The sequence below is a fragment of the Magnolia sinica genome, chromosome 14 (genome assembly GCF_029962835.1).
Source record: "Magnolia sinica isolate HGM2019 chromosome 14, MsV1, whole genome shotgun sequence".
Taxonomy (NCBI): Eukaryota; Viridiplantae; Streptophyta; class Magnoliopsida; order Magnoliales; family Magnoliaceae; genus Magnolia; species Magnolia sinica.
This window is the reverse complement of record NC_080586.1, coordinates 78170404-78183414: the sequence shown is the minus strand read 5'-3', so window position 1 is coordinate 78183414 and position 13011 is coordinate 78170404. Positions and strand designations below refer to the sequence as shown.

Sequence of the window (13011 nt, the reverse complement as noted above, 5' to 3'; positions counted from 1 at the left end):
CACACATATATAATGGCTGGGCTGGATTTGTGAACCACATCTCACTAGGCCAACAAATGATTATGAATATTTTAATGGGAGGGTATTCCCTCTCAGCCTTTGTATATGGTGTGGCGCCTCACACAAGTAATAGATTGACTTGATTTTTAAGCCTGAGGCCCACCATAGAATACCGGTATATCTGACTGATGGGGTAGATGTTCAACACACATAACAGCGGGCCCACACAGCTTAACCTCATGGGAAGTTCCCATGAGGTAGCCCCCATCGAACCATTTTCCATCTATCAAATTCATTAAACTGTGACAAACGCACACCCAATCCAAACCCTCCTATAAGTACATGCACATCTCCTTGCAGAACCATATCCATCCACCGTTGAATTCTCCATGGATTCACTTCTATGGATTCTGGTGCCCCTCATCCTCATCTTCCTCTTTAAACCATGGTCACGCAAAAACCTCCCACCTGGGCCCTACCCATGGCCCATCATAGGCAACATGATGTCCATGTTGAGTGTGGCCCCCCATGTAGAGCTCATGAAATTAGCTCGAGTCCATGGCCCACTAATGCTAGTAAAGTTCGGTGTGCAGCCGGTGATCATCGCATCCACACAAGAATCAGCGATGGAGATTCTCCGAAATCATGATCGGTCCTTCTCAGGCCGGTTCGTTCCTCATAGTCTACGTATGAAGGAGCACATCAAACATTCAGTGGTGTGGACTGATTGTACAGATATCTGGAAAAATCTACGGCGGATAGCGAGAACAGAGCTGTTTTCTACGAAGATGTTGGATGCCCATATACATGTTCGGCAGCAGAAGGTGACTGATATGGTGGATTTCATACGATCAAAACAAGGTGGGCCCATGACGATTACGGAGGTAGTGTTTGGGACGTTGTTGAATATACTCGGGCATGTGGTATTTTCTAAAGACGTGTTTCAGTATGGTTACAAAGGTGATAAGGTGGGAATGCAGAAGCTTATTAGGGATATGCTATATATAGCCGCTAGTCCTAATTTAGCTGATTTTTATCCGATTTTGGGTGGAATTGATCCACATGGGCTTCTTCGGGCCTGTGAGGCCCGGTTGAATGATGTGATTGAGCTGTGGAAGGATACGGTTAAGGAACGGAGGGCAAATCGGGACCCTTCAAAGCATGATTTCTTGGAAGTTTTGCTGGCGAATGATTTTGATGATGGTCAGATAAATGCAATGTTCTTGGTATGTGCTCTCTCTCTCTCTCTCTCTCTCTCTCTCTCATCTACAGCCAGCTGGATGCTGACTTATCACTGAGAATAGTGGGGCCCTCATGAAGATCAAATGGTGGGCCAGACCATGGAAATAAATGGATAGTGTAGGGTCCGATTCAATATACAGTTTGTGGTCATACTAGTGAGTGAATCTGCCTGATTTTTGAGATGGTGTATCTTGATGGTCTGGGCCAGATTTTCCATGGGTTGGATTTCCTGCATATGTGAGATGTTTGTAGGAAAAATGGGCTGTATGCTAAGTCAGCACACAGTCGTCTGTAAGTTGTCATCTCTATTTTCTAATCGCCGCCTCTCTCTGTAATCCTTAGATGCTTTTATTTTTATATCGTTTAAATAGTGATAGTCTCTCTCTCTCCACCTACCGTTGAAATCTTTGTAGGGCCCACAGAAATGTTTATTTACCATCCAACCTGTTGATAAGGTCGGACAGACCTGGATGAAGGGGAAAAAACATCAGCTTGATCCAAAACTTCTTGGCCCACAATAAAATTTTAATGGTCATTCACCTCTATATCCTGTAGTGTGGTCCACTTGAGATTTGAATTTGATTTATTTTTTGTCAACTACACTAAAATAATATGAAAAAAGTGGATGAACGGCATGAATATACTATACATACATCAGTTTTTCTTTACTGCAATAGATTAGGTGTTACCTTATTAGTAATGTGTTAGGAAGTGTTGCCTTGACCGTGGGCCCACCTTGATCTGTGTTGTATATATATCCATGCCGTCCATTAATTTTTTTCAGCATATTTTAGAGCAAAAAAAAAAAAAAAAAAAAAAAAACTCATCGAAATTTTTAAGTGGACCATGCAACAAGAAATAGTGATCATTAAAAGCTTCCCAGGGTTATATAAGTTTTGAAGGAAGTTGATATTTGTATTTTCCCTTCATCGACATTAGTTTGGATGGCAAAGAATAATTACGGCACTTACTAGGTTTTTAATGGTGGGCCTTCAACATGAATATAGATAACATACATGGATATACATAACATACATTAAAGTGGGTCCCACCGAGAGAGAAACACCCACTGACGTGTTAGCTGGTTAACGGGTGCGGATTGCCTGACCCCAGGCACAGATACATCTCTGTGACCATAGGGCTGTGTGGGGTCTACAGAGATGTCCGTGATAAATCCACTCCGTTCATCTGTTTTAAAAGACCACAATAGATAGGATTGTAAAAATCAGGAAGATCCAAAACTCAGGTGGACCACACCAACAAAACAGTGGGAACAATAACATCCACCGTTAAAACCTTTCTGGAGATGACCATGATGTTTATATGCTATCCAAACCGTTCATAGAATCATTGCCATTCAGATAAACTGTAGGAATAAATATCATCCGTATATAAAACTTCATTCACCACTAAACGTTCAATCCCCACTGTTTCTTGTGATGGACCATCTTATTTTTAGATCTGCCAGAGTTTTAGAATCCCGTCCTTTTGTGGCTTTTCAAAACAGATGGACGGAGTGGATTTGTCACACACATCTCTATGGGACCCAAGCAGCCCCTGGCACAGAGTCCACTCCCAAGTTTCTCTCCCCACTTGAATTCTGATTATTTCTTTTAAGTACTGATTAGTTCTCTCCCCACTTGAATTCTGATTATTTCTTTTAAGTACTGATTAGTTCTCTCCACACTGGAATTATCGCTTTCATTAAAATAGTGCCTATCCAATTATAAAGATAGAATTTTTGTTTCATTAATTAAATATTACTAGTCCTTATCCTTTCAGCTATTTCTTTATTCTTTTGTTTGTTTTTTCTTCTTGACTTGCCTTAATAAAATTCTCTGTCTAAAAAACAAAAAACAAAAAAGCCGCTGTGTCTCAACTTTGATTCTTTCTTGGACATTTGTCTCTTACAGGTCTTCCTTTGCTAGTTTACCACCATTTCAAAACATGGCGGTGATCTTCAACCGTGCACATGGCTAATGCTAGGCATCGAGTCTGAGTCTGATCAAGTTAGGGCTAACCTGACTCGACCCAATTTTGAAATAGACCTTACCTGAACTCAACCCTAGTACGGAGTCTATCATGTTTGACCCAATTCAAGTCTGTGTCTGGCCTAAACTAATCTTGTCCGAGTCTGACATGGTCAGAGGTACCAAGTCATGAGGTCGGGTGTGGTGGGTATTTGTTGATCGAAATCATATCTCAGAACCTATGTGCACTTACCGTAGTAGCAACATCTACATCAGCTACATGACATTTTAGATATGAAACGGAAAATCCGTTTTTTTTTTTTTTTTTGTTTTATCTACTAGTCTGAGTTTTGAATTGAGTCAATTTATATTTTTTATTTTTTTATTTTTATTTTATACATGCAAACACACATCACACACTCACACCGTGGTGGGATTTCATCACATATGGATACTCGAACCCTCGACCAGGTATTGAAACTCCTGAGAGTCTACAACTATAGCAAGAGTAAGGATCCAATTTTGGATTTCAGGTCAAGTTGAATTGAGTCAATGGATTACCAATTCCAATTTTGGATTTCAGGTCAAGTTGAATTGAGCCAATGGATTACCAATTCCAATTTTGGATTTCAGGTCCAGTGGAATTGTGATAACAGGTGATCCGAACTCAACTCAATTTGAGTATGGATTGGACGAAGTTTACTTGGTTCGAATTGACTCACCCACTTGGTTCAGGTCGACCTAGATCTGAAGGAGTTGGTGTAAGAACTCTATTTAGTGAGCCTCACTGATCAACAGTCTAGATTGTTATACAGTTGGACTGGATGATTGAGTAGACCAGTGGGCCCTACTTTAGGTGATGCGCTGCGCAGTCTATCTGCGCAGCTCTGCGTACTAGGGCTGGAATGTTATAGCTGTCTTACGCAGACAGCAGTTTGAGTTGAACTAGGATGCTACAACGTGGAGCATGGGAGAGAGAGTTGTGATGGGTTTCAAACTCCCTCTCCACAGACTCTATAAAAGAGAGCTGGGTCCCCAATCCTATACCAGAGCAGAAATTCGAGTCTCATCTTGTGAATTGCAGAAAGGATGTGAAGGAGAGGAAGATCCTAAGTTCTACAGGTATTCTGGTATTCTTATCCGGCTTCCATGGCGGCATCTTAGCTAGGTAAGCTATCCGACCCCTGATCGCCATGTCCCATGCACAGACAGATCCGTGGGCCTATTCCGCATATAGATAAGATCTCACGGTTGGATGAGCTAAGTCTGCCAAGTTGAGTCATCTTGTGCCCAACTCTACATAAAGCATAGGTATAGTGCAATACAAATCACATACCTGTTAGTGATGCAGCATGAATTATGATTTTAACCACTATTTTACTTTTACCATTTATTGGATAGCCATCAATTTGATGGTTAGGATTGCTTGTCCATCGTGATTTTTTGACCTAGTTCCACGGCCTATACAGCTGTGCATAAGTGCGAAATGGAATATGAATCACCACCATTTTAACACGGTGTTGGGCAATCACAGCAGTCCATCCCATTTAAAAATTTATGAAATAGCTTTGCCAAGGCCACCATGCGTACTGGTACACGTGCTAAAGTAGCAAATCCAAGCCGTCCATCAGATGGGTCCCATCGTGCCAATGCCCATACCATGTTTTCTTAACCAGCTTTTGTTTCTAGCGTCGTGGCCGATTCTGATTAGTAGATACTGTTCTTTATTTTTATACACCAATATCTAGACATTGGACACCAATTCGGATTCGGTAATGACCTACTGTGGGCACCACCATGATATATTTGTTCTATCCACGTCGTTCATCCATTTTTTCCAGACTATTTAAGGGCATGAGCTAAAAAATAGTTATATCAAAATCTCAGGTGGACCACACCACAGGATTGAACGCCCACCATTAAAAACTTCCTAGGGCCCCTGTAATGTTTATTTTCCATCCACCCTATTGATTAGGTCATACAGACATGGATAAAGGGAAAACACAAATATCATCTTGATCCAAAACCTTTATGGCCCCCAAGAAGTTTTTAACGGTGGACATTCAATCACCACTGTTTCTTATGGTGTGGTCCACCTGAGATTTAGACCTACCTCAGTTTTGGTCTACTTCCCTAAAATGAGCTGTAAATATCGATGGACGGAATTGATAAAAACAAATACATCATTGTGGGCCCCACAGCACCTTCGGTATTGAACGGCTCACTACCGAATCCGAATCCGAGCCATATTTTCTTTTTTTATCATCGTGGCCGATTTTAATTGGCAGACCGTCCTATTTTCTCAGACAATAATATCTAGACCTTGACCCATCTGATGAATGGCTTAGATCGCAGATGCCTCTCTTAAACACATCTTGGCCTTAGAAAATGTTAGATTTCCAAATGCAATTGTAACAGTACTAACACAATTCCTTTTGTTATTTTTGGGCCCACCAGGAAACATTTGGGCCCGGTTCAGAGACGAGCAGCACAACCATCGAGTGGGCCATGGCCGAACTCCTAAAACATCCAGACAAAATGATCAAACTCCGCGATGAACTGGACCGTGAAGTGGGCCCCACCATCGTGACTGAGGCCCACCTCCCACGTCTGCCCTACCTCCACGCCTGCATCAAAGAGACCATGCGACTGCACCCAGCTGCACCGTTCCTCATCCCCCATCGGTCCGTCGAGGCATGTGAAGTCATGGGGTACAACATCCCAAAAGACTATCAGACCCTCGTGAATGCTTACGCAATCGGGCGAGACCCGAACTCGTGGTCGGAACCGAATACCTTCTCACCCGAACGGTTCCTGGACTCGGATCTGGATTACTATGGAAAACACTTCCAATTCATACCGTTTGGTGCGGGTAGGAGAATCTGCATTGGAATGCCGTTGGCGAGTCGGACCATTCCACTGTTTCTCGGGTCTTTGATCCACACCTTCAATTGGTCTCTTCCAGATGGAATGAAACCCGATGATCTGGAATTGAAGGAGAAGCTGAGCCTTACACTTGTCATTAATCCGTCGCTCGTAGCGGTCCCTAAAGTAAGAGTGTGATCATATAGTTGTGTTTCTTGAGATGTTATGCAAATGCTTGATCTGATAATTTGTGGTAGAGATTTTAGTTTGGATAAGTGGGACCAATGGTTTAGTGATCCAGACCGTTGATAGCTTGGGCCGCACTACGGATTTCCCATGTACTGGATTCTCCTGGATTTGCACTGAAAATGTAATTTCTTTTTGTCTTTCGTTTTTTTCTTTTTTTTCCTTAAATTAATGAACAGGTAGGGATCTTGCTAAAGAACGCCTTAAATGTATCTTGCCAGTAAAAGTAAATAAGACAATCGTGACCGTCCAATTTGTGGCTTTTTTGACACGGTGATGGATGTGATGAGGTCTAACACTATCTTCTTCCTCAAGGATAACTATTTCCAATTCACAGAGTATATCTGAACTCCTCACGTAGATTCTTTGAATTCACGGGGAAAGAAAATAAAAAATAATTTCAAATAATTCTAAAAATAAATAAATCATAATAAAAACAAATTTATAATGAAGTTTTAGAATCAAACTCCGATTCAAACTCTATAAAAACAGAGACCGTCATGATTTCTACTAGAATTTATGATTTGTGGAAAGAAAATAGTAAAGGTCTAATTTGGCCTAAGCACATTTTTCTAAATTTTCTGGGCAATCAAAAGTTACAATTAAACGTAAACTTACTATTTTGTAATATTGAAATTAAAATTGGCTACGACTATCAGTATGAGTGAATTAAGCATAGGCAATCAAGGGTAGTGGGCCGGGTGGCTAAAGTAGCTTCTCCAGCTAAAGTAGCTTCTCCTTCCCAAAATCATATATTGAGCATTGAATAACTTGTTCCGGTTTATCAAGGCTTGAGGTCAAACTAAAACTTACTATAAATAATAAAAGCGAAATTAAAATTAACTTTCAACCATCGGAATGATGAGAATACAGCACAGGCATTTGGATGCATCGGGGTCGGGTTGGCTAATTTAACTTCTCCTGCCCAAAATCATATATGGTACATTGAATAACTTATTCCTGTTCGTGAGATATTCCTTTTAAGGTTTTGTTAATCGGGATCACTTTGGCCTCTGATCGAGTCTTCTCTTTTCCATCTTAGATATAAAAGTTTTGCGACCTGCTCTAAATCACTTTTCCACCAAAGTGTGGTGTTTTTTGGGACATACGAGCCGATCAAAAGACGGGTCACATGGCATAATAACAGATCGATTAATTGGATAGGTGGTTCACACCAGTACAATGACTTAAATTATAGGATGTCCGTTCATTCAAGTCATCTTCATGGTGTGGCCCACCCTTTTTGTACACATGAGTCAGTTGGAAAGATGGGGTGCAGGTAAACTTTCGTGGGGCCCAAGGTTTGTACGCTGATGTTGAGACGCAACCTGATTGTGCCCCACCACCTGAAGTTCATGTAGTCCACAGCTGTGGGGGCCACAGAGATGCCCGTGACAAATCCACTCTGTTTATCAGTTTCGCAAGACGGGAGGGAAGTTAAAAAATTAGGTAGATCCAAAAACTCATGTAGAACACGTCACACGAAATAGCTAGATCGGAAACGTAAGCCGACCATGGTGTTTATATGACATCCAAACCGTTCAATGGGTTACTACTACTCAGATAAACTATAGGTACAAATTTTATCCTGATGCAAAACTTCTGTGGGACCCACTAAGTTTCCAATGGTAGGCATTCAATCCCCGGTACTTCATGTGGGGTGGCCCAAGTTTTGGATCTGCCTGATTTTTGGATTCCTATATTATTGTGGTTTTTCAAAACTGATGGACGGAGTGGATTTGTCACGTGAATCTCTGTGGGCCCACGTAGCTCAGGCAGAGGAAAGTCGCGTCCTTCGCTTCTGGGTTTTGAGGTTGCAGGCAAGTCTTTTCATGTTAAGTGGGACAAATAGGTGACGTCATTTGATTGGGATAACACGACTCATGCTCACCTGCGCACCTATGTACGTGCACACCTTTGCACACGTGTTATGGGTATCTAATACAAACGGTCCATGTGATGTGGAATCCCATGAAACACCAATGGAAAAATTTTCACCCCGATTTAAAATTCTCGTGTGCCGTACCAAAGAGAAATGACAATCCAGGGAGAAAACTATTTTCATTTTTCATGGCCAGCCAGAGTTTTGTATCAAAGTAACATTTAAGCTTCCATGAGTTTCCGCTTCACTTGGACCGTTCAGATTTTGGATTCAAATAACTTAGAATAAGTTCTCAAAGAAGTTTGCACCTGTTCCGTTCGAACCGGTGTTACAGTGGGCTATTTTGATGTATGTATTCTAAATTCACACCGTTCATCTGTTTTGCCGTATCATTATAGTGCAGGAGCCCAAAATAAAGCAGATCCAAATCTCAGGTGGACCGTAGCATAGGAAACAGTGATGGTTGAACGCCCCACCATTCAAAACTTCTTAGGGCGCACCGTAATGTGTCTGTAATGTTTATTTTCATCCAACCTGTTGATAAGGTCATACAAACTTGGTTCAAGGGAAAAGAACAAATATCAACTTGATCCAAAACTTTTGCGGCCCACGAGAAGCTTTTAATGGTCAATCTCTACTGTTTCTTATAGTATATTCCATATGAGAATTGGATCTGTTTATTTTCGAGCTTATACCCTAAAATAATCTGGAAAAATAGATGGACCACATAGATTTAGAATACATACATCAAGGTGGGCCCAATGGTATGTGCCGCACCATTTTGGGTGAGGCCGGGGCCGCACCTAATCTTATACGATCCAAATTAAGTCGCCGCTGTCCACTCAACACCAGCGACTAAATAGGAATCGCCAGCATCATCCATGACCAAGCTGCCTTCTAGGAAGATATGGACGCGGCTGCGGCGGATCCCTGAATATGGGACCCACTGTGATGTATGTACCTTACATCTACGCCGTCCATCAGTTTTGACAGCTCGTTTTAGGGCATGATCCGAAATATTAAGTGGATCCAAATCTCATGTGGACCACACCACAGGAAAGAGTAGTTATTGACCATTAAGTACTTCTTGTGGGCCACAAAAGTTTTGGATCAAGCTGATTTTTGTGTGGATCCTTCATCCAGGTCTTTGTGATCTTATCAACAGGTTGGATGGAAAATTAACATTCCAGTGGACCACAAGAAGGTTTTAATGGTGGGTATTCAATTACCACTGTTTTCTACGGTGTTGTCCACCTGAAATTTGGATCTGCTTAATTTTTAGATAATGCCCTAAAATGAATTTTTAGATAATGCCCTAAAATGAGCTGTAACAACTGATGGATTTGAAACCCCCTCTTTGAGAGGATTTGAAACCCCTGCAATTTTATGGTGGCAAAAAGAAGATTTGAAATCCCCTCAAATATATGGTGTCAAATGACCTCTTAGCCAATCATAAAGTGTTGCATCCTGTATATCTAAGCATCCCTAATGATGGACGATCGACAGTCGCCATATGTAGGAGGAAATAGAATGGATTTGAAAAGTGTTAATGCGTGTTATAAAGTAAGGCACAACCATAAATAGGGTATTCTTGATGCGAAAGATAGTTAATCATTATACAAGATAAGGAAATCAAGATCCTTAAATAAGGAATACAATCAGCTCGAACAAAGACCAGGAGATCCAATGCTTATGGAAACAAGAAAGAAGTCTCATTTTGAACAAAGACCAGGAGATCCAATGCTTATGGAAGCAAGAATGAAGTCTCATTTTGATGTCTTAGATTACCCATCATGGGCAGCTTAGATTTATATATGTACTCTTCTTTATGCTGGTCCAACAATCAAACAATGACAATGATGGTGGTTTGGATGCTCATTTAATCTCAAAAAATGTGAAAGAGACTTGCAGAAACTAGACGCTAAGTTGCAAGGTGAATAATTGGGTTTCTTTAAGCTTGCCGTGCGTGTTAGTAGGCCAGGTTTGGGTTGAGCCTAGTTAGGACTGACGGTTCCTAATACTATATGGTCCAATTTTTGAGCCCAGGCAGGCCTAACCTGAAAATTGATCAAATCCTTATTTCCTATTGGAGAATGTACTTTATCCATACCTTGATCAATGAGCTACACATGCACAACTAAATAAAATTTTAGAAAAATGAAAACCAATGTCTGAATGCGAGATGCATGAGTTGCCTAACACATAATTAGAATGATAAATACATAAAATAAAACACGAGCAAAAGAATTCGGACTAGACAAGGTTGAAATGACATAAGACCAAGCACGTCTCAAAAATATTTAGGCCATACATGCAAGACCAAGCCTGGCTAACAATCCAAGCTATTAGGTGGAAGTACAATCCCCAAGCTTGGCCAAACAGGCTGCATGACCTATTGCTAACCCTAAAAAATATCCTTGTATAATATACACCACGTTGTTCAGTTCACTTTTTCTCCATATAATTGTTAATAGTGTGGCAATAGTTGTTACTTGTAAATAAATGTGGATGGATGGTTAAAACAGTGGTTCATTACACCTACTATTGTGCATCAACTGCACCTTTTATTCTTCTATATATTGTTCGATTCAATTTTCATAAGAGGGCAATTGATCGGTTTTTATAAGTCCAATTGATCACCCATTGAGAATACAAAAACTCCAAAGAAACAATCCAACATCTTATTTATTAATATTTATAATTTTACACATTTTTTAAAAGCAAAAAAGACAAAAACTAAAATTAAGGGCTTACATATCTATAATAAAAAATCTTTCACCTCTACGAGATAAAATGCCTTCAAAATATCTTTCCTTCTTAATTTTACATGTATAGGAAAATATCATCAACCCACTTAGAAAAGTCAATAAACGCTTCCATATTGTATGCAATGGCTGGTCAGATTGAAGAGTACCATGAATTGTCATACGGTTCCGTACATGCGGAATCCATGATTCTATGATTCAAACCTGAGATGTAACAGCCCTTATCATGAATACTACTGCATTAAACATCTTTATGATTGGAAGTTCACAACTCTAAGGATTATTCTCTTCCTTCCGTGCCAATCTTCTTCCAGTATCTTTTCAACGGTCTGTTTGTATTTTATTAATTGAAGAGTTAAAAGATGTTCATACATTCTTCAAGAAGTTAGAATATTGTAATATGTAAACATTTTATTCCACCTCACATCCATTATTAGACCACAATACATTAAAGGGCATTGATCGGATGAACATTGACACTTAATGACACTTAGGAATTCAGACTATAGATATGAATTTTTTGCTAGTAAAATATCAACTGTCAGTAGCCAAGCAAGCACATGCCTCAAAATTACCTAAATACATTTTGCTTTATATCAAATTCTTTCACATGTCAATTAAATATTCAAAGCCTACCTAAATACCTTTAGCTTTATATCAAATTCTTTCCTATGTCAATTAAATATTCAAAGTTTGACTGATCTTGTAAAATTAATTTTGTGGGTAAAATTGTCACTCATATATTTCATTTAATGTAATTATTATTATCAGTGTCGCATTACGTATCGCATCCTTAGCATAAGGATACGTATCAATTTTCACACGAGATATATCGTTTACATCCAATAATATATCGCACTTTTTGGAAAACATGAAAAAACATCAGAAAATTGGTCGAATTTTTCAATGAAACTTCAGAAATTCTTTAAAAAGCATTAGTACACACTTTTAAATCATATCATCACAAAAATAAAGTGCACATAATAGATTTCCTTTGTATATGGTCCCAAGGTATGTGCTATCTAACTAAATTAATGCAACTATATTCAAAGTGACTTCATAAAATTTATAAATGTAAGAAGGCATTTATGAAAAAACAACTAACATATTCAAAAGCAAAAGAAAAAGTATAAATTTCAGTAAAAAATTATTTTTTAATATCTTTTTATTTTTTAATTAAAAATAATTTATTTTCAAAAAATCATAAAAATACATGCATCAGTGGATCAAGCTTCATATATATTTGATTCCGTGTTTGGAGAGTAAGATTACAACCAATGTTAGAGAAATTGAAAATTTTTCGATTCCCTAATTTCTCTCAAATCGGGCCACCTATCCTCAAATTTCGAAATTAAAATATATGTGATAATGATTTCATCGAATGCTTCTACATACCTCAAAATTCGAAATTAGAAAATATGTGATAATAATTTCATCAAATACTCCTACATACTGTGAAATTGGACTCAACTAACCATTGCTAAAATTGTAATTTCAAAAAAAAAAAAAAAATCAATTTTTAAGCCAAATACATGTTTGATTTCGTGTTTGGAGTGTAAGACTGCAAGAAATTTGAGAGAAATTTTAAAATTTTCCCAATTTCTCCCAAATCGCACTACCTACCCTCAAATTTCAAAATCAAATGTTGAAATCCTTGATTTTCCATGCAAAACTTGGAGAATTAAGAATTTCTAACAATTTGTCATTGATTTTGTATGATTTAAATAAAAAACAAATGAAAATGTACACTCATTCACCAAATGAAAACCGACCCAAATCCACAAAAATCTTGATTTCAGTTTGAAATCTCTATTTTTCTCCCAAATGATTAAAAGGGAGGGACGAAAATTCACCCACAATGTGTTTATATTAGAGAAGAATCAAGAAAAATAAAGATGAAATGAAGTCCTAAGAGTTTTTTGTAAGAGGCAGCAAAGTTCTGTCGGTGTCAATGATATCCGATACCAAAGACTTTTTCAAATGAGAAATTGTCGATATTTCACAATATCGGCAATACATAACGATACATTGCGATACAACA

General features: G+C 38.9%; 1 protein-coding gene across 1 annotated transcript; it reads left to right on the top strand.

The window, feature by feature from the left end:
• Window positions 1-357: 357 nt before the first annotated feature.
• Window positions 358-6482, top strand: LOC131226322 (corytuberine synthase-like). Its single transcript, XM_058222139.1, has 2 exons — window positions 358-1226; window positions 5670-6482. Exons 1-2 carry the CDS (start codon window positions 390-392, stop codon window positions 6273-6275), a joined length of 1443 nt encoding a protein of 480 aa, XP_058078122.1. The 5' UTR covers window positions 358-389; the 3' UTR covers window positions 6276-6482.
• The last annotated feature ends 6529 nt before the right edge of the window (window positions 6483-13011 follow it).

What these genes read in the sequence shown, in the direction of transcription:
- LOC131226322 (XM_058222139.1), top strand. Translation starts at nt 390, where the DNA reads ATGGATTCACTTCTATGGATTCTGGTGCCCCTCATCCTCATCTTCCTC. An exon ending in AGATAAATGCAATGTTCTTG is followed by an intron (nt 1,227 to 5,669) that starts GTATGTGCTCTC and finishes TGGGCCCACCAG; the next exon opens with GAAACATTTGGGCCCGGTTC.